Consider the following 25,692-nt stretch of genomic DNA (forward strand, 5'->3'; position numbering starts at 1 on the left):
CACTTTGACGCTTCAAAAAGTTCACTAAGAGATCGAAAACTAATCCATATGAATTGAGCCGTTTAGTCCAAATTTTCTGAAGAGACTAGATCACTTTATATGATGAACAGATTTAATTTAGACTTTTATTCACATATAAACATTCATCAGCAAACACAGACAGAAGCTCAACCGAACGAGCTTGACGGGCAAGAACAAACCTCTTGTGGAAGCTCAAACGTGATGCGTAACAAGAGAATGAACCTCATTGGTTCTCGCACATCAAACATGGTTGAGCTTAAGTTTACCACAACTAATGTGTGAGTTGATGAATGTTTATATGTGAATAGAAGCCTAAATTCAATCTGTTCATCATATAAAGCGAGTGTATCTGTTCAGAAAATTTGGACTAAACCACTCGATGCATATGGATTAGTTTTACGATCACTTTATGAACTTTCTGAAGCGTCAAAGTGGTAGTTATATAGCTGTCAATGGAGGGACAGAAAGCTCTCAAATTTCATCAAAAATATCTTAATTTGTGTTCAGAAGATGAACGAAGGTCTTACGAGTTTGGAACAACATGAGGATGAGTAAATGATGACAGAATTTTAATTTTTGGGTGAACTATCCCTTTAATTTCAATTATTTCTTATTTTCAATTAGTATCAAATGGTAAAAATATAGTACTCCCCTATATTAAACATTCAGCAATGTTTTAAAGTCTTTACTGTCACTTTTGATTAATTTAATTAATGTCCTTGCTAAATAAAAGTACTAATTTCTTTCAACCAACATCAACAACAAATACTGTACGTACACAAACAATGGTAGTGTAAATGGCACGGTAATTATTACCATGGTTTGAATTATCACCATATTTATGTATGATGCTTTTGACAAAAACAGGATACAATACAAAGTGTGTTTGTATTTTTCTTGTTTTTCTATCATTTTGTTACTTTAGTCAGAAAACATCTTTACCTGCAGTACAGCGCCATGCACAAGTGCACATGCAAGTAACTTAAAGATCTTCTTCATCGCTGGTGAACAATAGGAAGCGTTTGCATGTTTGCTTTAATTGACTCTAGGTAAATGTTCCACTTCATCTAGAACTTTTTTTGTTCTCTGTATTCTGAAGCTTCCAGTTTTACAGAGTGAGAAACCGCTATTTAAACCGATTTTTAATAATCAGTCTGGCCAATTCATGGGAAAGTACCACCTCAAAAGAGTGATTCATTTAATCAGTCATCGCTTGTTGTGGTTCTGAACAGAAAGCATAAAATCTTCTAGGTGTACGGACACCCACTGTATTAAAAGCCTGCAGTCCTCTTCAAGCACTAATTATTCATCATATACTACACAGCATAACACGCTATACAATATTTAAATACTATTTTATTCAATCCACACCATACAAGACGCATTTCCTAACATCCTGCCATTATTACGTCCCACTCGAGACGGCGCATTGAGATACCGGAGGCATTGTTGCGCCTTTGTTTCTGATAGCAGCTTAAGTGATTGAGGAATGCTGGTGGAATCTTTGTTCACGTGTGTAATCCGAAAGCTTTAATGGGCACTGATTGAAGTGTTGTGTCACACCGAGTGAGATTACAGTGGGAATAATGGCGCGTATTGTCCCCCGTTCCCCTCATAAGAGAACGCCTGAATCAGTTTGATTCTTTCTTGCAAAGGGGATCTCAGTTTAATGTGGTTGCCATGGCAGCCAGGCACTCTTGGCTTCAACATTTATGCTAAATAAAACACCCTTTTAAGAGTAGACACAAATAGGCGGACCCACGGTGTTGGCTTTGTGTCCGTGCGTGATTGTGTGTGCGTCTGCGCGTGGGCGTCCGCTGGTTTGAACGTATCTGTTTGTCGTGTTCTAGAATGTAAACTCTCGGCATGAGAGAATATGCATTCAGAAACACGTATAAGTGTGTAATAATCGTGCGTAGCGGCTAATGTAAGACCTTGTGGTGCAGCACTGAATGCACGCTTCGTCTCTGAAAGAGCTTTTGTGAGCATTGAGAGTGTGTGATCTGTGTGTGTTAATAGTTATTGGAGGGGATGGGGTTGGGTGAATGTCTATTAAAGCACAATAAACGAAAGAAAGACTCAGAAAGACAGAGAGAAAAGGGTCATCTGACGGGCTTTGACCCCGTGACCCTGTGTTCCAGCTGCTGTGGCGATTACGACCCTCCCCGGCTGAAACTCAACACTGTCTTTTGTTTCAGCCGGTTTCGAGGTGTCCCTGGACGCTCTCCATCTCGCACAGAGATCAGGTTTACGCACACACAGCGTGGAGTTTGTTTCTGTTCGGTGATAAGACACAGAGAGCTGTTTAAGCTGTCATGTTTAGCTCTTATCTGCTACATCGTTACATCAGAACTAGTAACACACACTCATTAGCCACGATAAACGCCCCCTCAGGACACCGAACGCACATGTATGTAAACATACGCACGCCACTCATGTGTCCGGCGGGCTTATAGGTAGGGAGGGGAAGGTCAGGCCTGCTTCCTCAGCGTGGTTGGAGTTTAAAAGGGTAAAAAGTAATTTCCAAGGAATGGAGGGAGGGAGGCACTAAAAAAGCCGAAGAATTCAGAGGCAATTTAAAAGCAGTGTGGGAGAGGGGGATGAGAGGGAAAAAAAGAAGAAAGAGGAGGCATGATGGAAAGTAAAAGAGAGGTTGTTATTTTTCTTTCTCTCTCTCTCTCTCGCTGTTGTTTTTTAGGGACTAGTCGGGCCACAACCTCCAAGGAGAGAGAGAGATAGAGAGATAGAGGGAGAATAAATCAAACAAACCCTGAAGGCTAGAAAGGAGGGAGGAAAGACGAGAGGAGAAGTGTGGGTAATGATGGAGGGGGGAGTTGAGTGGGCGACGGAGAGGACGAGAGGGTGAGCGCGAGCAGGGGTGGAGGTGGAGAGGGGGAGTGGAGGATTGCAGGGCTCAAGGTAATCTGGGGAGTTAATGCAGCTTAGCAAAGCAGAGAGAGGGAGCACAAAGTGGCAGACAGTGCGAGCAGCAGAAAGAGAGAGGGCGTAAGAGACAGAGAAAGACAGACGGAGAGAGAAAGGGAGGGCCGGAGAGAGTGGGAGAGAGGAGATCTTGGGGAAAATGGAATGCTGGGTGGAGAGGGGAAGCAAACACGCAGGGCTTTGTGCTAAAAGCACGACTCTGGGGAGGGTGCGACCGACGCTAAATCCAGAGCACAGGCCAGAAATCAGGGTTTAAAGAGCAGCCAACAGGACTGGCCCTTTTTGGACATCCACTCTGAAAGCTAAACACACGTACACATGGTTTAAAGTGAACTGGTGAACTGAGAAAATTGATCAGCTGTAAATAGTTCTTAACTATTGCATTTACAATGCATTACCACATGTTGTCATTGTTATGTGACCTTCCAGCATCAGTTGTGTCACTTCACTGCCATTCACAACTCCTCTTCTGTAGTCTCATGAGCCAGTAAAGTTTCAATTGACACTTCGCCAGGAGTTTGATTGACAGGCGATCTAACCAATCATAACGCAGAATCTGCTGTTTTGTCCGACAAAGCAGTCAGGGGAGTTAGTAGATGTACTGACATCTTTCCGGAAGAAACAACATTCCTTTTGATGTTCATTCACATTTATTTGATGCTATAAATTAACTAGTAGGAAGAGATGATCGGTTCACGAGCCGCTTGAACAGCAACAGCAAGTCGCTACAGCAATCCGTGCGATACAGCGATACGAAACATTAAAGAGCCACAAAACGGTATTTATTGTTTACATTTCTTTAAAAATGACAAAATTTGAGACTTTGTTTCATATCAAAAGTAACCTGCTCTGTCCTGTCTGTCGACGCGTTGTCAGTGTCCTCTTTGCTCTGCGATGTATTTTTCACTGCGTGAGAACATGATGTGTGGCATGAGAGCGGCATGGCTGGTCATGGATACAGACAGTGAATGAATTGGTTAAGTGAATGACTCAATGACTCACTTGCAAAAACGGTCACTAGTTTTGTTCATGAATAAATCAATGTTTTTGAACAGTCTGAAATGTGCAAATACAGACAAGCGGTGCGATACAAACATTGAAAAGTCCCAATGCTGTTGGACTGTTATATCAGCACTCTTGCAATGCTGCTCGGCCAATCAGATTGGAGGACAGGGAACTAACTGTTATATAATGGAATTTTAAAGCTGTTTTCTTCCTTGTATATTTGTGACAAACAGTGCAGGTCATTTTCAGCATCATATATGAAATGAGTCTCTATCTCGCTCTCTGTAACTCCAAACATACATTTCCTAATGTATTCATAGCTTAATGATAGGAATTTTGGAACACTGGAGTTCTGGATAAACCTCTGATGATACATTTTTCAATAAGGAAAAAAGTTGTTGGAAGTCTTCTTTTATAGGCCTACGTCGTTGCATTTCTTACATCAGTGAAAGTCAGGCTATCATTCTTACAGTTCAATTTAAGCCACATATTATGTTACAAATCTTTATAAAGCTACCAGCCAAATGGAGTTACTCCAATTTTTTTACTTGCCAAAGGCAATTTTACTCACATTTGGAGCTTAACGACTGTTAATTTTGGACCCTGAACATACACATCACAAACATTTTTTACACAGTAAGTTTCCACACAGCTGATAGACATTGGATTGTGTTGTACCTGTGAGGAATGTCTGCTGACAGACACTTTGAATGAGGTTAAATTAATGTAAATTCGACAGCAATGTTGACGACATGGCCTAGTGGTGCATTTCTGTCCAGCTGATTTCCAAGTTTAAATTTTGGCTTTAGTCATTTTCCGACCCTTGCACAACTTTTGACTTTAATACCAGGTGTAAAGTTGTCCTGTGTATGCGTCCCATCACACATTTACTGTATTTCTGACTCATCATGAACTGTATCAGGTCAGCTGTATGGCCATATCCTTGGTAACTTCTGTCTTGGGTGACGAAGAACACAGGAGCCAGAAGAAAGAGCTCAGAGAGAGACAGTGAGAATTAAGACGTAAAGTGATCGGTACAGACGTAAAGGTCTGCCATAAGAGTGTAGACAGACTCCAGGTATGAGGCCAAATGGAAAGCCTGAGGAGAAATTAGCAGGAGGAAGACGCCACGTCTTCAGGCATACAAGACGATCAGACAGAGTCCTTAATGTCAGATTATCTGACACACGATACAATTCCAAACAAAAGGAAAACCTCAAACTTTGTCATCAGCAGCGTTGAGTAGGTCAAAGTCTACTTAAGGTTTTAATAAGATCATTAGAAATTATTCTGTTGAATGATCATTCATGCACATATTCCCAGTTCCGCAGGTAATTCAGCAGCTGTCAAAACACGCCATACAACTTCACACCAAGCATGTCCACCGTGTGACCGACGTGCAGTCTGCAGCTCCACATGGTCAATGGAGCTCCATGGCAACAGGATCTCATGTAGAGGCTTCTACATTTCAACTCAACACAGTTGAAGTGAGCACGAGAGCCAACAATGAACAATGAGAGATGACGGGATTGCATGTGATCTCAAAACAAAAACAATTCGGCGCAAGGTTTCCGCAGGTATTCTCGCCGCTGTCAAAACACGCCATACAACCTAACGCCAAACGTATGCGCCCATCACACATGGTCACTGGAGCTCCATGGCAACAAAATCTCATGAAGACGTTCTATATATCAAGACAGTTCTTAAGTAAACGCAAGAGTTCATTAGAACAATGAGATTCGTCGTGATTGTGTGTGATCTGCTGGAATCTTAATATAACTCTGTACAAGGTTACCGTGACTGACGTGCCAATCTAAAATGGAACAATAAGGAGGTTTTCAGGAGGGGGGAAGAGTGGGAAAGAGAAAAGAGAGGGGACGAAAGCAAAAGAGAATCTTCTTATTCCCTCTCGCCAGAGGAGAGTTGGGTCGTTGAAATTAATTGCATGCGATCAAATCAGCAGAATCAAGGCAGATTAAGGAGGTGCCCTCCTCTAGAGTATGATGGACGGAGAGTTAGAGACTCTGGGTCTTATTTAAGCGAGCTGACGTGTCACTTCCTTTTCCACTTGTGGTGGGGTTCACAGAGCTGGCCCCGTTGACATGTGGGTAATACACCACACAGTTACACACACTCTCTCACTCATCAAAACGAATCAGAGCTAATGACAGAGCGTGGAGGAGAGAACAAGACTGGGGCATGAACAGAGAGAACTGAACTAGAAAAGAGGGATGAGAGAAATGTATGACAAAATCTATTTAGCCAGCTTTTAGGGTTGAATGGTTTGGGGAAAAAAACAAAACAATAGTTTTCACACCAAAAGATTTTTAATATTTTCCCTGCTGAACAATCAATAACAAGGTATACAACAGTACAACCCATTAAACGGACTGATGTCCTCATTCCTTAAAGCCTCATTTTCATTCGAGTTCAATTAAATATGGCATTTAGCCTGAACTATGGTCCATAATAAAACTTTGATATTAGTTGCTAAGCTAACAACATGATCTCATAGGTCTAACAAGCATGCTAACAGCACACACAAATATGATATTATTAGACTGAACTATTTTTGTCAATTCTTCTCAGTTTTGAATGTAAAATAAGTATATAGTAATTTCTACTTCAACTTTTTCTGCCATTTTGAGTTTTTCCCTTTTCTCAACTTAAAGGGTTAGTTCACACAAAAATGAAAATTCTGCCATTAATTACTCACACTCATGTCGTTCCACACCCGTAAGACCTTCGTTCATCTTTGGAACACAAATTAAGATATTTTTGATGAAATCCGAGAGCTCTCTGACTCCTCCATAGACAGCAATTTAATTACCACTTTCAAGGCCCAGAAAGGTACTAAATACATCGTTAAAATAGTCAAAACAAAAATAATGACTTTATTCAACAATTGTGTGCCTGTGTGTTGTGTGCCTTAAAAAATCTAGGAAGCCTTACTAGATTTTGGTAATGAATATAAGAGAAAAGAAGAAAGACAGTATAAAGGGAGGCACAAAGGAGATGGAAAGACACAGAGGGAGTGCAGGCGACCAGAGGTTAGAAAGAAAATGAGGGAGAGGAGCTGGTAAAATGAGGAAAATAGCAAATGAAGGAAGGAGACATAATTGACCTCATAGTTGTAATTCCTCAGAAGAGAAGGAATGGAGGCTGGAAGTGGTAGAAAAATAGAGGGATAGGAAAGGATAGAGAGGATGGATGTGGAGAGAGAGGGGGGAAGAAATGGACTGTTTGGGAGGACAGAAACTGCCGCTTCTTCATGCGGTCTCAGGAATGCAGGACGGGTGGATCTGAGTGTGTTCTGGTGTGTGTGTGTGTGTGTGTGTGTGTGTGTGTTTGCCCGATAGACCAGACAGGAATCCCTAACCCCCACAGACTCTGGAGCCAGTTATCAGAGAAAGAGGGGCCGGGATGTCCCAACTTTTATCTCTCTTTCTCTTTTGCTTTCCCCCTCCCTTTTTTTTCCAGTTCTCTCTTTTCACGTCCTCCTCCTTCTGCCCCTCTTTCTCCATAATTGTGCCAGCAGAAAAAAGAAAACAAGGAGGATGTGGGGTAAAAGAATGAGAGTGAGCTTGAGGCGAGAGGAGGACAAACCTTGAAGTGAGACTGCTTCAAGGTTGTGGTGAATTCTTTTACAAAGCCAAACGCAGAACAGAAAGAGACATCAGACTTTATCCTGTTTCTATATTCTAGTGCATGGCCATCTGAAATACTCTATTCTGATTGGGCAGTCATGGCATTCTGAATATTTTTCCCTAATGACACCGTAATTTCTTTAATAAAACTCTATGACTATTGTCCCAGGCAACCGATTTCCTTCATAGCTGTGCTAGTTTGTTATCACTCTGTGGTCTTAATCAAATAATTAATAATTATGTGTACAAATAATGATTTAAACTCAAATCAATAATTCATGTCTACTCATTGGAAGTGCAATTTGGCAAGATTTGACATCAATAGTGTAACCACGGGTACACCATTAAGCCTGAAACAATCATATTAATCTACGATGAAGAGCTGAGCCAAAGCCCACCTCAGAATTACCAATACAAAGTTCCTCCACAAGTAACTTGCAGTTTTACACCTTAACCACTAGAGGGCCAAATCTTCTGTAATGCAGCTTTAAAGTAAAGTACGTTCTCAACACTAAATCTACAACTTGTAAAAAAAATTTAAAAAAACTGTGATGCAATAACTTAGTCAGTTATGACATTTTACAGATTAGCCAGTTCTGAGAGTGGTCCGCAGATCCCCCGGCCTGGCTCCAGCACTATTTCAGTGGAAAGGGGTGTGTGTTTGTGTGTGCAGTTCCTGCCGTGAGGTCCTGATTGTTTGGAGCCGAGCTGGTGATGAGCCCAGACCCTCCATACTGATCGCCTCAGGGGAAGGACGGTGACACCTTTTTCACTCTCTCTCTCACCTCACACAATATTTCTAAAAGAGAAAGGTGGGGAGGAGGGGGGCAATCTGCTGGCTTCCTGCCGTTTTCTCCGAAAAAGCAGCCTTTAACTTTACACCGCTGTCGTAGTGAGCTGGTCCAAAAAATTCACTTCGGTACAAGAATATTCACAAAGAAAACCACAATGCTGCTCTTACTGTGTGTCTGAGTTTGAATGTGTGTGTGTGTTGGTGGGCATGAAACAGAAGCCAGGGAATGCTTCTGACGGTGTGAAGCTCACACCCAAAGATACTGCATCTCTTCAAGGGCATACCATCACACACACACACACACACACACACACACACACACACACACACACACACACAACTGCTGCAGTGCATTATTTGAAAGAAAACAGAAGTGACACTGAATTGGTGGGGCACAATTGGGGACATGCAAGAGATTTGTACACTCCAAGCATCACTACTAAGACCCCCCTCACACACACGCATTTATCTAGATATGTACATAAATGCATACCGTAGACTTCAACCATGTTTACATAAAACAAACTGTAATGACTACAGACCCGTTAACATTTCCATTCATCTCAACTGCAATTGCTTGGCTGGTGCAGGAAGTATATAATTTGAAAACTGCCATCTTTGTTCATGGGTACTCAATTCTGGACACTTTTTTGAGCTAGCCATCTGAGTTATAAATGTCATGTGATTAGTACTTAAAAAAAATGGTATAATGGTAAAATGGTATACTGCCCACCCATAGCCTAATGAAATATATTATTTTTATTCAAGCAATTTTTTGATTAGCCATCAATGGAGAAAGATGTTTTTCCAAATGACGCTAATTGTTTGCCTGGATCTTTTAACTTATTCAAAATACATTAAAAATTCAATAAATATATAGAAAATATAAATATTAAGAGGTATATGTTAATACTTTTTACTTGTTGACTTTAAACTTGTTGAAAATGGTATAAAAAAATTTCATAATCTTATGACTAACCTAAACCCAAATCTTATTCCTCCTCCTTAAGAAAAATTATTTATGTATGATCCACTTAGTAGTTTACCTAGGGCATTTATCTAGATTCTGGGGACAATTTGAATGCCTAAATATAGGTCCCCCTCACACATATTCCACTGCTCCATGATTTCACCTGTGAGCACATACAGTATGACATGCATATAGCACGTCTTGCAACACACACCAATGGCATCATCATCTGTGCACACATATCTGTGGTGTTGTAGCTACAGTTCATGCATCAGCCATTACCCACTTTCACACACACAGACATAGGAATTTCCCCTTGCACCTTTAACGCCCTCTCCCCTAAACCTCTCCTTATTTAGGAGCGAGGGAGAGCAGGGTGCAGCCACAGGGAGGAGGCGAGGGAAGGGCAAGACAAAGGGTGGAGGATCGAAAAGAGTAGAAGAGGGTGTGGGGTTGAAGAATGAGTTTGTGTGTGAGGAAGGGAGATTTTGCCCTCCCACGCCGGTTGTGTGAGTGTGTATGTGTAGCAGGGCCAATCCGACACACCCAGAGGGCAGCGAACCTCCACATCCTGCCCGGGGCGTCCGTTTGTCCAAACAGCTCACTTCTTCCTCTTCTCTACTCTCTCTCTCTCTCTCTCTATGTTCAAACTAGTCTGACTGGAGGGTAGAGAACAGGAGAGGGTGGGGGTTTGTCCATAAAGAACAGAAACCCCCCGTAAAACCAGAAGAGGAAGAAAAAGCCACGGAGTAAAATACAGCAGAAGAAAACAAACAGCAGGGCGTTGTCCTGCCCTGAATAGGGAAGTTTGATGGTTTGGTGGTGTTCTAACCCCTTTACACACTCTCAAAACACACACACACATGCACCTCTTACCCTCTCTGTGCACAGCAGTGTGCTCGGAGCTAGTGCACCGCTCTGACAAGAGGTACAGTAGAAGATCTGAACCCCTATGCAACCAAAGTCTTTCAGAGTGTCTAAACACTAGACAAGTCAAAAGATATATCCTGTCAGGCCTATAATCATGTCCCAGAATGCTCTCCTCTCTCTCCCACCGTGTCTCTCAGTGATCAGTTTTTAGCGTGGCTACCAGCTACTGTCATCATAGACTGCTGCAAATCTACTGATTTCAAAATGTCAAAATCAATCCTACAAGAGTTTAGCTCCAATCTGCCCCAACACACTTGCTTGGAAGTTTCTAGTAACCCTGAAGACCTTGATTAGCTAGTTCAGTTATGTCTAATTAATATTGGAGCTAAACTCTGCAGGAAAGTGTCCCTCCAGGAGCAGGATTCGACACTCCTTTGATAGTGCATCTCTAATGCCTCATTTCAAGGCAAAAGACCCCTGTTCTTGGAAGCTCCCCAACAGGACACATTTTGGATGTCTCCTTGATCAAACAAACTCATCAAACTTGTTATTAGAGACCCTAAGATCTGAAATGATTGGGTCAGATAAGATAAACCTCAAAAATGTTCGTTGGTAATCACTGACATAAAGGAAACCTGCAAGGATTTTCTAAAGCAATGCTACACCATCCGACCAAAAGTTGTAACTGTTGTTGTAACACAGGGGTGTCCAATCCTACTCCTGGAGGGCCACTTTCCTGCAAAGTTTAGCTCCATCACACCTGCATGGACATTTCTAATGATCCTGAAGACCTTGATTAGCTGGTTCAGGTGTGTTTAATTAGTGTTAGAGCTAAACTCTGCTGGAAAGTGTCCCTCCAGGATCAGGATTGCTGCAACACAATTGGATGACATCTATTGACCCATGAAATTTCAAAAAGTTCAGGGGTCCAGAGTCCAGGAGTCCAACGGGTATCAGAAATCCAATTTGCCATATTCCTAGTTGATTTCAAACTGATCCAGCACTTTCCACACTCTCGAAATAGATTCCTATGCATTCCTATCTGTCCAATGCTTCAAGCTTTCTCCAGTCTCTAAATACCATTAACTGATCAAAACATGTCTGTCACAAGTGTGGACAGGCCCTCTCCATTAAAAAGGCAAGAAACACAAAAAGAACTTTTGAATAATAGCAGGACAATCCCCGTAACCCCCACTGCATCCGGAGATCAGCTTTGATTCTGATGGTGAGCGACGAGAGCAAAGCACTTTCCCCCACCCTATGTATTGTGATTAGTGGGATTATCCTCCATTAAACAGCCCACCAAGATACTAAGAGGCTTGTCTCATTGTGCTCCCCTCAAGATGTCTATTACTTTCCAATAAGCCAGTTGAGCATGGTCTTCCCTCAAACTGGTTAATGTAAGGAAATCTTTACTGTGGGTGAGGACTTATTTTGGCCTGATTCCAAACAAGTGTTGGTGCTTTTCACAAAAAATTTAAAAAATAGATCCATGGCTTAGTAGTTACTAGAGGTGTACCGATACATTGATTTGGATCAATACGTCGATCAAATGTCTAACCATATGATGTATCGATGCAACGTTTAAAAAAAAAAAAAACGGTACCTCTATATATTATATATTATATATTATATATATATATACACACACACAGTATCTCACAAAAGTAAGTACACCCCTCACATTTCAGCAACCATTTTATTATATGTTCTCAAGGGACAATATTATAGAAATGAAAATTGGATATACTTTAGAGTAGACAATGTGCAGCTGGTATAGCAGTACAGATTTACTATCCTCTGAAAATAACTTAACATACAGCCATTATTGTCTAAATAACTGGCAACAAAAGCGAGTACACCCTAAGTGAACATGTCAAAACTGCGTCCAAAGTGTCAATATTTTGTGTGAGCACCATTGTTATTTAGCACTGCCTTAATCCTCCTGGGCATGGAATTCACCAGAGCTGCACAGGTTGTTGCTGGAATCCTCTTCCACTTCTCCATAATGACATCACGGAGCTGCTGGATGTTAGACACATGGCGCTTCTCCACCTTCCGCTTGAGGATGCCCCACAGGTGTTCAATAGGGTTCAGGTCTGGAGATATACTTGGCCACACCATCACCTTCATCTTCACCTTCACCTTCAGCTTCCTCAGCAAGGCAGTTGTCATCTTGGCGGTGTGTTTGGGGTCATTATCATGCCGTTCAGCCAGTTTCTGAAGGGAGGGCATCATGTTCTGCTTCAGAATGTCACAGTACATGTTGGAATCCATGTTTCCCTCAATGAAGCGCAGTTCCCCAGTACCAGCAGCACTCATGCAGCCCCAGACCATGATGCTACCACCACCATGCTTGACTGTAGGCAAGATACAGTTTTCTTGGTACTCGTCACCAGGGCGTCGCCACACATGCTGGACACCATCTGAGCCAAACAAGTTTATCTTAGTCTCATCAGACCACAGGACATGGTTCCAGTAATTCATGTTCTTGGACAGGTTGTCTTCAGCAAACTGTTTGCAGGCTTTCTTGTGAGCCAGCTTCAGAAGAGGCTTCCTTCTGGGACGATGGCCATGCAAACCGACTTGTCGCAATGTGTGGCGTATGGTCTGAGCACTGACAAGCTGACCTTCCGCTTCTGCAACCTCTAAAGCAATGCTGGCAGCATTTCTGCTGTTTGCTCAGTAAAAACTACACTGTTCTCAGTGGCGTGCGGTGGTGTTTTAAAATAATGAGGCAAAGTTCCCACAGGATTATTATTATTAAATTTTTTTTTATGTATCAACTGCCAGAGTTTGTGCCAGGAGTCACAGGCAGCTGCCACGATCGTTTGTCGCCATTTCTGCTGTAAACTACACTGTTTTTTTTTTTTTTGTTTTGTTTCTTTTAAATAAAAGATTTGATGATGCATATTATATACCAGCAAGCAGATGCTACCAGAATATGAACCCATTAAGCTAAATTGCATTGCAAAAAGCATTTTCCCATAAAGAACATACACACACAAAATGTTGTTGTTATGCAGTTTAAAAATATAACATGAGCATGTTCAAATATGGGAAAAAAGTCTACTTGGGTGTCTTAGTGCAAAAATACAACATATGGGCTCCTATATTGCTGTTGTGTCATCACTCATATTGCAAGCCATATCTCTCCGGCCCCTCATTTGGGATGCTTTTCATGAACTGGCCCCCATGACAAACTAGTTGAATAGCCCTGGCCTAGGCCATCTTTATGTAGAGCAACAATTCTAATTCTCAAATTCTCAGAGAGTTCTTTGCCATGAGGTGCCATGTTGAACATCCAGTGATCAGTATGAGAGAATTGTACTCAAAGCACCAAATTTTAACTGCTCTAATACAAGATACACAAATTTGTATGGTCCTGTCAAGCAGACAAAAACATGAACATGATGAATAGGACATGTGGCTTTGCATGGTTAAACAACATACAACTTAGGGTGTGCTCACTTTTGTTGCCAGCTATTTTGACAATAATGGCTGTATGTTAAGTTATTTTCAGAGGACAGTAAATCTATACTGCTATACAAGCTGCACATTGACTACTCTAAAATATATCCCAGTTTCATTTCTATAGTATTGTCTCTTGAGAAGATATACTAAAATGGTTGCTGAAATGTGAGGGGTGTACTCACTTTTGTGAGATACTGTATATATATATATGTAAGCAATAAGGTACGAGAGGCTGTGCTGTATCGTGAATAAGTCACGGCTGAAGGCTGCTGTTAGGCACGACAAAGCGGAGTGTCTTTATGAGTGTGTCAGTCAGTAGTGAAGACTTTTACATTGAAAAGACTAAATTGTTGTGAACATGGAACAAGACGCAACTGACAAATGCTTTAACTAGCACTGTCAGAACCCCTTAACTGTTAAAAGGACAGGATAATACATCAGACATTTAAACAGATTTTTTATTATGAACATAGGACTGACCTGAAGGAAAATGCTAAATCTGAATGCAGGTAATAAACTCGCTCAATCGATCTATTTCTCACAATACTCTTCTACATAATACAGTAAGCTTCAATGAACAATATTAATTGAGAACATACTGTTTACGTTGCTAAGAGTGGTTGCTAAGGGTGTTGTGTAGTGATACACAGAACCGTTGGGTGAAACGGTCATAGCCGTGTTTTATCGTGAATAAAACACAGCTATTGACCAGATCAGATCAGATCAGATTCAAGGACAGGAACTAAATATAATATATATATGAATTTTTTGAATTTTTTGCCTTTTTATATTGAGACAATGGTGGAGGAGAGACAGAAAGTGATAAAGGAAGAGAGAGGGGATAAAATCAGGAAAGGACCAGACCACAAGCCAGGACTCGAACTCGGGTCATATGAAGTGCTGTTGTGCTATATGCTATGTTGCCTGATGCAACTGGGACGGAGCCCGAATGGCAGAGATGGGCATTGGGCTACATTTGTTACTAATACAACTCAGGTGTTGGGAAGGGGCAGATCTGTGATCTGCTGAGTAGCTCAGGCATTCTGCTCCAAGGGCAGGGGGTGCTGACGTTTTGGAAAATGACATCGCTATCATCGTCATTTTCATTGGCCAAAGCCGAGACACTGTGGTGCGTCCTGGCTTGAGGCACCTCTTGGTTTTAGAGGCCAAAGTGTCTATATATAGTGCATGTGTAAAGGATTCTGGGAGGGGTCGGTACTCAGAGACCAGAGCACTGAAGCAGGAGGGAACTCCACCACAAGGAAGTCTGGATTTTTCTGCTCATGATAAAGTCCAGAGTGTTCACTTTCAAAGAGACTGACAGTGAGACACATAGGTGGGATGTGTGGAGGAGTGACAGACATGTCATTTCCAAGCAAAGAGCGAAAGAGAGACAAGGACAGTGGGAAGAGACCTAAAAGCAGTTAGTAAACCTGAAACCTGAACAACAAAAACAGAACAAATTACTAAAGGTTAGATAAATTATAAATTGATCAACAACACAGAATAAAGGAAGATAATTTGCTGCTATACACTCACAACACTTAAAAGTTTGGGAAATTATTGACTGTGGTAATTAACAATATGTCACACAAGTAGCAAACTGACCTTAGGTTGAAAAAATACCCCAAAGTATTCCCTTTCAGAATCAGGCAAATTAGCTGACTTGGTGGCCCTCTTGGTAACTCCCTGGGGCAGCTATTTCCAATCGATGCAAGTACTGCATGAAAGAGGAAAGTCCTAAATCTCCAAAACTGAGAGCAGGATTGACCGCAAAACTGTCAAGTTTCTTCAGTTCAAATCAGAAAATACAAAACAAAAAAACAAACTAAAAAAAACTTGTCATGTGTAGATGGTAAACCTTGTTTTTGCACAACTATTTTGAGATTTGCATTATCCATGTATAAATGATGCATGTGAGACCCACACAATAGGTCATCAACTAGACAACTATTTTCCAGGATGTTAAAATTAATGTACATTTTAGAGACAAAAAACAAGCAAAGGCTCTTTAACTGAATGGCAAGACTTCCTTTCCAACAGACACTATATTGAGCATTGTGATTTCTTCCATTCCTTCCAAAGTGGTCAGTTTCCTCATTATATTTTCTCTGGATTCCTTTAACCAGTATTAGTACTTAAACTAAATGTTAAAAATGATATACCCTGGCCAATTAATACCTTATTATGTGGCCTGTTTCACCTTACTGTGGTTGAAGACTTGTTCTAGCGAGGGAGGAACAGAGGGAGACTTAGGAGAGAGGCGACAGAATGGCATGGAGACGGAACACAAGATCTCTGTCTGACAGTCCGACATGACGCCTTACCCCAGAACAAACAAGCATTCAGCTACATTGAGGGGCAACCCAGAATGCCATGGGGGAGACAGAGGGAGAGAGAGAAACAAGAGAAAGATAGAGAGAGAAGAGTGCTGTGAAGGTCATCTGGTGGGATGGAGAGTCTCAATCAAAAGAAAATAAGGGGAGGCACATCAGATGAGGGAAAAGGAACACTGAAAAAGAAAACAAAAAAATTACTATAAGGAGTGAGTGATTAAAGAAAGAAAGAAAGAAGAGAAAGGTGCGAAGAGAGGTGGTTAAACTTCCTTTGTAAAAGTTCAACTTGTGAAATATGAAGTCTATTTTGGTTTTAGTGGAGAGGGAGGAAATATGAAAGTAGATTTTTTTAACTGGGAGAAAGCGATGAGGGAGGGGGAAAATCCAGAGGTGTTCAGGGTGGGAGGGTTGAGATCTGTTCACAATGTTTTAAATATTAAAGCTATTTCAGGTTTAATGAGGTGTAAATACTATGGGGAGAGTGGTAAGAGGATGGGGGTTAAAGGGGCCTCACTCTCATTATTTCAAGCGCACACCTTTTGACTATAGAGACCCGGAGAGAGAGAAGTGAGAGCGAGTGTAAAAACAGAGAGATAGAGCTGATGAGCTGGGTAAAAGACACAGGAATGAGAGCAGGATGAAGACACAATCGAAGGGCATAATGTGAATAGTGAATGAATGAACAAAAGATTGAGTGAGTGATGAGTGGAGGGTGAATAAATGAACAAACAAGTGATTAATGAGTCAGTAAGTGAATGAATAAATGAATAAATGGAGGAGTGCTGAAATGAATGAATGAGTCAATGAATGTATGAATGAATGAAGTGCATAAATTAATGAATGAGTCAGTAAGAATGAATAAATGAATGAGCCAGTGAGTAAATGAATGATTCAGTAAGTGAATGAACGAATGAATGAATGAGCAAATTAATAAGTAAGCTAGTGAATGAGTGAGTGAGTGAGTGATTAAATGAGTGAATGCATGAGCTGAATGAGCCAGCAAGAATGAGTAAGTGAGTCAGTGAATGGATGAATGAATGGGTGAGTGAGTGAGTCAGTAAATGAACAATAAGTCAATGAATGAGTGAACAAATGAGTGGGTGAGTGACTAAATGAATTAGTGAGTGAATGAATGAATGAATTAGTTTAAGTTAGTACTGAGGACTGAGTGACCAGTGAAAACACTTTAAGCAAATGTTTGTATAACTGTTTGTGTGTGTTTTCTTCACTCTGAAATCCCATATTCAAATAAATACAGATAACCAGAAAGAACACACTTCTCTTTTGGTAAAAATTCACAATTTAAAAACAGAATAGAACATTAACAGTACAACTTTTGAAAAACATGTGAATTATCTAAACATGGGATTTTTGTCTTGTCTTATGCTGTGGAAGGGGAAAGCCAAGATGACCTTCTTCTCATTTTCCTAGCCTCTTTCTGATCAACCGATATCCTTGCTCATGAACAGATAATCTAAAATAGAGTATCAGTGACCATTTCCTAACCAGCCTCAAAAATCCCCCTAAAGATAGCATGAAGTTCACAGCCACAGCAAACCACAGAAACCCCCCTCTTCAACAGGGAGTAAACCTGAAACATGAACAACACTGAAACAAACAAGCCACTTTCACACAGATACCATGACATCACATCAGAGACACATGGGTAAATTTCCTTCTGAAACTTCACTCTATGGTGGTAATTTTGTGACTTGATAAGCGAGTGTCAATGCTAACGCTAACGCTAATGCATACTGTAGTAGCCTCTAGCATCAGACACATGCTGTGGAAAGTCTACTAGCACAAAAAGGATTGTTGTTTTAAGGGTCTCTGAAACAGGGAGCTGTGACTCAGGTCTGTGTAACAACCATTGTGGGTTTGTTTGTAAGTGAAGAGCGTTGCTTCTCGATCAAAGGAGTGGTCTGGCTTTCGGAAAAGCGTTGAGCTTCACATTTTAGAGTGTACACACACTCCTGATGATGAGTAATGTAAATCATACCACATGTAGATGGGTGGGGACAAAGTGATACAGCTACTATTAACACAACAAATAACTGTAGGATGATTAGAAGAAAGATGAGCACTATATGACAACAAAGAAACGAACACACGCATCTTTGATAGCAGCACTGCTCCTCTCACAAACACTTTGCTGTAGAATCAGGTTGCTTAATTATACCTTACACAAATAAATGAAAGTAAAAAACACTTCTAGCTACTGAAGCTTGATTTCATGCGCCATTCACAACCCATAACTATTTTACAAGGTGGTGATTTCACATGAATTTGGAAACGTATGATTTTTAGGCGTAAGCAGCATATCATATGAAAACATACACAATAAATTGTATGAGTTCATACGAATTAGCCAAAATGTAAAAGTGTTATGATTTATTTCAGAAAGCAATACATAAGCAACACATTTAAATGTTCCCTTGTTCCTGCCACAGTAAAGCAAGAACATTAAAGGATTAATTCACTTCTGAATGAAAATTTCACGATAATTTACTCACCCCCATGTCATCCAAGATGTTCATGTCTTTCTTTCTTCAGTCGAATACAAATTAAGGTTTTTGATAAAACATACCAGGATTTTTCACCATATAGTGGGCTTCAGTGGGGTTCACCGGGTTGAAGGTCCAATTTGCAGTTTCAGTTCAACTTCAAAGGGCTCTACATGATCCCAGATGAGGAATAAGGGTCTTATCTAGCAAAACGATTGGTCATTTTCTTAAAAAAATATAAATGTATATACTTTTTAACCACAAATGCTTGTCTTGCACTAGCTCTGCGATCTGCACGCATGATGTAATTACGTTACAAAGGTCATGCGTGACGTAGGAGGAAGTACAGATCCAGTGTCTACAAAGCGAACGTGTAAAGATTAAATCAAACGCCCTTTACAAAAAAAAAAAAGGGTAAAACAACGATATCGGAGCATTTTGAAGTTTTTCGCCCTACCGCAGTACTTATACGTCACGTGTGACCTTTCAACGTAATGCGTGGCGCATCACAGAGCAGTGCAAGATGAGCATTTGTGGTTAAAAATTATATAAATTTATATTTATTTATTTTTTTTTTTTAAATGACCAATCCTTTTGCTAGATAAGACCCATATTCCTTGTCTGGGACCGCGTAGAGCCCTTTGAAGCTGCACTGAAACTGACATTTGGACCTTCAACCCGTTGAACCCCACTGAAGTCCACTATATGGAGAAAAATCCTGCAATGTTTTCCTCAAAAACCTTGATTTCTTTTCGACTGACGAAAGAAAGACATGAACATCTTGGATGACATGGGGGTGAATAAATTATCAGGAAATTTTCATTTAGAAGTGAACTAATCCTTTAAGTTTGTACAACAGTTATGTATGCTTCTAATGTGCTGGCTAAACATTTCCATCTCTCTTTGCGTTTCTCTGTGTGACTATAAGAGGACACTCCACAAGATTATTATAATTTAATTAAAGGGGTTATGACATGAGAAATCAAATTTTCCTTGGTCTTTTGTCATTTTTAACGAACGTCCTCACGCCAGTGCTGACTTGCATGTTCGTACATTTTACCAGCGACTGTTTTGAAAACAAGTCGCAATAGGATACTGGCTTTGACCAAAAACTTTTGCTCAAAGATCAGGAATCAACTGCTCTGGAATCAGCAAGGACCCCGCAAACTGTACGTATTGTATTTCATTTTTAAACCAATAATGACAGTTCAATTCATAGTGAATAATCCTAGTATTTTTACTTCAAAGAACGCTCTCTTTGTAATGACTGAAGCTGTCAATCAATCACACAGCATGAGTTTATCTGGACACTTGCCAAAACTATAATAGGGACGCTCTTACACTACACAATGAATCTCTTACTTATTTAAATCCTGTTTGCGTTGTTAGTTACAGTGAACGCATTTTGTGAGAGTGCAGAAATTGCGTTGCAATGACGAAATCACTGCATTCACGCGATCAACAGACTGTCATCTGCTTAATGCTCATCACTTCCATGTGATAGGAATAGATCTAAATATAATGCAATAATCAACACACTTTTCACGATTCGTTAATCTCGACAGTAATAGTAAAAATGTAGTAAAAGTATTCGAAAGGATTCCACATGTAATACTTATTTCAATTGCAAAGATGTCAGCCAATCACAGCAGTGGTTGTTTATGCTGAAGTCTCATAGCAGACACGCCCCTTCAAACAGAGCGTTCAAATCAGAGGCCTAAAATCAGGGTAGAAAATAGGTATTTATTTCTAAATTATGACAATTATTTGATGTATTAAGATTATAAGTGTACCTCAGGAAACATAAAATAATAAAAAAAAAAATTTCATAGGGCCCTAAGGTGTTCATGTTATCTAAACAGAATCACCTAGCATATCCTGGTCTGATGTGTAGCATAGAAACATGTAGAAGTGTCTCATTTAAACTTAGCAGAATGCAAACAAACAAACAAAAATATACTGATTGTAATATTGTGATGTTTCCTCACAAGTTGGGAATCTGCATTCTGGGAAACACGCCTATTATGATGCCTGCATATTCTGCATCCAGTTTCAACACCTGCAAACATCTGCTAAACATCCAGTGCGACCTCACATCCCCTCTCTAGAACTATGATGGCTTCATGCCTCTTGTTTGCCATTGGTCAGTAAGATGCTCTGAAAGGGAATGTCCAGTCATGGCCAATCCATTCAGCAGGGGCCAAAACAAGGGCACAGTGAAACGTAAGGACATATTGTATGCAAAGAAGAACTGGTATGCAAATCAGCCCAATGGCATTATCTGACTCTTAACTTACAATATTCATGCAGAAAACAGTATCAATAAGAAATGAGATGATTAAAATACGATTTTTTAGTAGATGAGTGAAACCGCTAGAAGTTTTACACAGCAGTCCTGAGTGTCTTTTTGGTATTGGCTGCTTAATCATGTTAAAAACCATATCCACACACACACACACACACACACACACACACACTTTGCAAAGTGCAGATTGAGAAATATCCTGCTGCTAGCCAGAACTTCATACCAAGAGCATGGTAATTTAGATATACAGTTCCATAAACATGCCAACCACCAATTACCAGCTTCATAAAACCATTAGTCTGTGCACAATGCAACTTGGACATCAGTATCCTGAGATCCCATTTAGTGTTGTCAGCAAACAGCACCCTTAACTGTGCAAACCATTACCCCTGCAACTAAACAGTTCCTGTGTCCTTTAACCAAATCTGGGAAAACTCTACCTGGTGACTAGACATCAACAGACATGGATTGCATGGAAGCTGAAATCACTTATGAAGGCGTTTATATAGAGTCCTACTAATTACTGAAGCTCTAAAGCTTCTATTCTTCTCAACGAGATTTAAACATGCTTATGTGAAATATAACAGGTGGGTGATAAAATACACAAAAATAATTAATCTTTGCTTACTCTGTACAGTCGTTCAAAGTCACAATGAGAAATAAGTACTTCATGAAAAGTAAATACAGGAAACTTTTCTTAATGTTACTTATTTATTAATTAAATTCAGAATTTATAGTCAAATAAAATGTATGTCGAAGAATTAGGCCTTTCACAAAGATTTTAGCAGTACGTAGCATGTCTGACACACAATGCAAACGCAGCCTCACCGGTTAACATGGATATCACACCAACAAAGTTTGCTCATCATAATATGAATGCAACTTTCATGAAGTTTGAAATGTATTTGGCTGTTACAGGTCATTATAGATAGCAAATGTTATGGTAATACAGAACAACTAATATAACTAATACAGACAAGTACAACTGATATCATGTAATACACAAAAGTAATGACTAGTGAAAGAACTAATCGACTAATCAGTGAAACCCCTACATTGTGCTACTAAGTTAGGTGTAAAGTAGGGATGACCCTAGCTGATCTCAAGGAGAGGTATCGGAGCCGATTAAGCACTTTTGTAATGAATCACTCCAAAGTCATTTATTTACTGTTTATTTTTATCTGCCCTCAGACTATCTGAAACGTCACTGTCATAATGCATGTATCTTGCTTCGGACTTGACTAACAAACTGGCATTCTGACATTGCGGCCTTTGTGCTTTCTAACCTTAAATCCACTTTTTTTGCTTTTTGTTGCAATTACTCTGCTTACTGTCTATACCTGTATATATATACATATATATATATATATATATATATAGATAGATAGATAGATAGATAGATAGATATTAGGGCTGTAGATTTAACGTATTAACAATTAATTAATTAATTAATTGACTTACTCATTTAGAAATTTACCGCCACCTACTGGCAGTTTTAGTTTCTTATTTAGAGTATCATTTCATTAAATTATTTCATATTTCCATATTCATAAAAAAATTCTGCCATAATTTACTCGCCCTCATGGCCGTTGAAGCCTAAAAATTTGTGTGTAAGAAATTCTGTTCAACTAATCAAATAAAAAAAGCTACTTTTTGTAATGTCTATTTGATGCTTTTCTCATTTAACACAATAATGACTTTAAATTATCTACATTTCTTTAAATTATTTTAAATTTCTCTGCCAAATTAATTAGATTAATTAATCACCACATCACGTAATTAATTAGATTAAAAGTTCGACAGCCCTAATATATATTAGGGCTTCGCGTCGTGCCTAACAATGTCCTTCAGCCGTGACTTATTCACGATACAGCACAGCCTCTCATACCTTATTGCTTACACACACACATACATATACATATATATATATATATATATACACACATATATATTAGGAGTCGGGAATCAGTATTGGCAGGTACTCAATATTTAATGACTCTGATCAGATCAGGGGCAAAAAAACTTGATCGGGACATCCCTAGTTTAAACAAAACAAAACCATATGAAGCTACAAAAAACTAGCACTTTGTTCGCGACTAAGTTTTGGATTTTGAGGACAAACCTGTGTTCCTCAACTCCTCAAAAATCCACGAATTCAGTAGGAAAATTACAGCCGAGTCCAAATCCCGGAGCAGGGCATGAGGGCTTTCACAACATGTCCTTTTTCTCTCACCCTGATCTGATTCGCCCAAGCCTGAGCCTGTATTGTGTACCAAGCAATATTCCCATCTTCACTGAGCATCGAGATACGGCCCATATTATCAAATGACATCCAAAGCAATTTGCCGTTTTTCAAGTCCTCGGTTCCTTAGCGGACTGAGATTTACACACAGTTAAGAGGGATGATTTTCGATTTGACAATGTTTCGATTCCATTTACAGTGTAATTAAATTGACCTCAAAAGCTTGACTAGAATATTAGTTTGGCTTATAGGGGTCAATGCGAAAGGAATATAAATGTGTACTATTTGTGTTGCACACAAAGGAAAGGGGCGTGACTTTTGTGAGCATGTGTGTGTACGTAGTACAGAGAGCCGGTGTGTACTTAGATGTGTGGAGTCTTGCACTTGATATTTGATCTGTGGGGTTGGGTCAGCAAGTGCAGTTATTTCTGTTGGAGCCGCAGGTAGCAGGGCTGGCAAACAGAGAGGATGAGAGAGTGCCTCGAGAGTTAAGTAGGTAAACTCGCACTAAGCTGATGCAGATCTCCGCGTATTCCCCTCCCTCTCTCCTTCACTTTATCCCTTCTTCTCCACACTTCAGAAGACCTTGGGGCACCCCCCATCCCAACACACTCGCACACACACATACAATTTAATCCTCATACCGCCACCAAGGTCAATTCAATTATCCTGTTTTCTTAAAGTGTGTGTGTGCCCATTTCACAGTCAGCCTGCACAAATACACCAGAGATTAGAGCTGCCACACTTTTAATGATCTACATACCTATAAGCAACAGTATCCGAGACAGGTAGGGCCTCTTCCCCGCTTGCTAGCGTGATCTGTTCCTCAGCACCGATTTTGTTTTTAGGTTGATGAGGCTGCCTTGCGTCCCATGTGTCTTTCCGATGTTAATGAGGAAATGAGTTTTTTCAACCCCAAATTCCCCACCTCAATCTGTAGTTTGTCACGCCGCTATACTATTAGTGTTACAACAATAATTTTCATCTTCATCAGAGTTCTATTTCTATCTGGGTTTGAATTATACAATCAAACATGGTGGGAAAGTATTCCAGAAGATCTGACTCTCACGGGATCGATGAGGCAGTGCTTGCATGTGCTAAAGTTGCATCCGAAATCGCATACTGTCTGAAAGGCACTACATTTGATGAGGAATAAGCTTTGTGAGTGTTAAAAAGTATGTTCCACATAGTATGAATGTGTGTAGTATGAATGTAATCCGGATGTACTACATCTGCCACCTACAGCGTCAGTAGCATACTTTACTGCCATTAATTAATATAACTCTATAACTCGGTTGCATGGATGTTTAAGGTTCTTCATGGAACCGTAGATACCATTATAAAAAAAAAAAAACTTTATTTTTAAGAGTGTACTATATAATAGGGAAGTATGCATATTCAGATGCAGGGTAAGTTCCTTCTGCAAGATCTTTCATGAAAGATCAGCAATCAGCTCAGTGATGTTGTTAAATGTTTCCCAGTTATTGTATGTGATATGATTACACTAATAAAGTAAGCAATAAAGCAACCAATACAGCAATCCTACCTGGAATGTCCTGGTTGCCGTAGCTCCAGCCAGGGGTGGAGAGCATGGATGGTAGTGGCGATGCTGTCCGACTGTCCCCTTCATTCTGCTGGGTTATGTGTCTGACTGTGTCCTTGTTCTTACGGTTCTTCCTGCGGCCCGAGCCAGGGGGTTGCCAGCCCCCCTCTCCTCTTCCACCTTGCTCTCCGGGTGTGCCTTGTGCCCCTCGGCCAGCCCCGTCTTGCAGATTGGAGGGGGAGACCTGCTCCTCTTTGACCTGGACAGAGCGGTAATCAGCAGGCCACAAGGGCTGCAAACAAGCATCCTCCTGGCTCTCATGGCTTTTGGGTTCCTGGTCCTCTTTGCCGTAGTTGCTGCTGCCTTCGTGGCAGCTAGCGATGGCCGAGTCTCCAGATGAATTTGCTGGACTAGTGCGCCTGGCCAGCCACGGCGAGGAGCTGCGGGCCGAGATCATAGATGCCAGTGCCTCCGAGGCTCCGCCCACACCAGGCCCAGCCCCGCCTCCGATAGAGCTCACCACGTTACCCATCTCAATATCCGCTAGTTCATCTGCGAGCTCGGAGCGAATGCTGATGTCTAGCGCTGCCTTGATGAAGCCGTGACATGCCTGCACTATGTCGGTCATCTGCAGGTAGCTGGCAGCCGACATCACCTCAATCACATTCTTGCTTGTGAGCGCCAAGTGGGCAGAGTACATGAAATCAAGGATGGTCTTGAAGCCTTGGGCTGTGACGATGTCCAGGTGCGTGATGGTGGCCTGCTGCTCTGAACCCTTCTTCACCTGACAATAAAGTGTCTTGAAGTAGCGGCTGCTGCCCAGCAACACATTCTTGTGCGCCTTGAAGATTTTGCCCTCTACGATCACACACACGTCGCACAGGATGCCGTGCTGCCGCTGCTCGTTCAGCTCCCGCAGGAGCTGCCGGTAGTGCGACGTGATCTCCATGTCTTCCTTCCGGTTATTCATTGGACTAATGGGTGGCTGCTTCTCCTGAACAGAGTCTGGCGGAGGACAACATACAATACACAAACCCTG

General features: G+C 40.7%; 1 protein-coding gene across 3 annotated transcripts in view; it reads right to left on the minus strand.

The window, feature by feature from the left end:
* Positions 1-25,692, minus strand: part of zbtb46 (zinc finger and BTB domain containing 46) — an 89,798-nt gene that overhangs the window by 34,169 nt on the left and 29,937 nt on the right. For all 3 annotated transcript variants that reach the window (XM_051879763.1, XM_051879762.1, XM_051879761.1), the window contains exon 2: positions 24,657-25,658. In XM_051879763.1, coding sequence (XP_051735723.1) covers positions 24,657-25,623 — 967 coding nt within the window. In that variant the 5' untranslated portion in view covers positions 25,624-25,658. The remainder of the gene's footprint in view (positions 1-24,656; positions 25,659-25,692) is intronic.

The sequence above is a fragment of the Ctenopharyngodon idella genome, chromosome 22 (genome assembly GCF_019924925.1).
Source record: "Ctenopharyngodon idella isolate HZGC_01 chromosome 22, HZGC01, whole genome shotgun sequence".
NCBI classification, from domain to species: domain Eukaryota; kingdom Metazoa; phylum Chordata; class Actinopteri; order Cypriniformes; family Xenocyprididae; genus Ctenopharyngodon; species Ctenopharyngodon idella.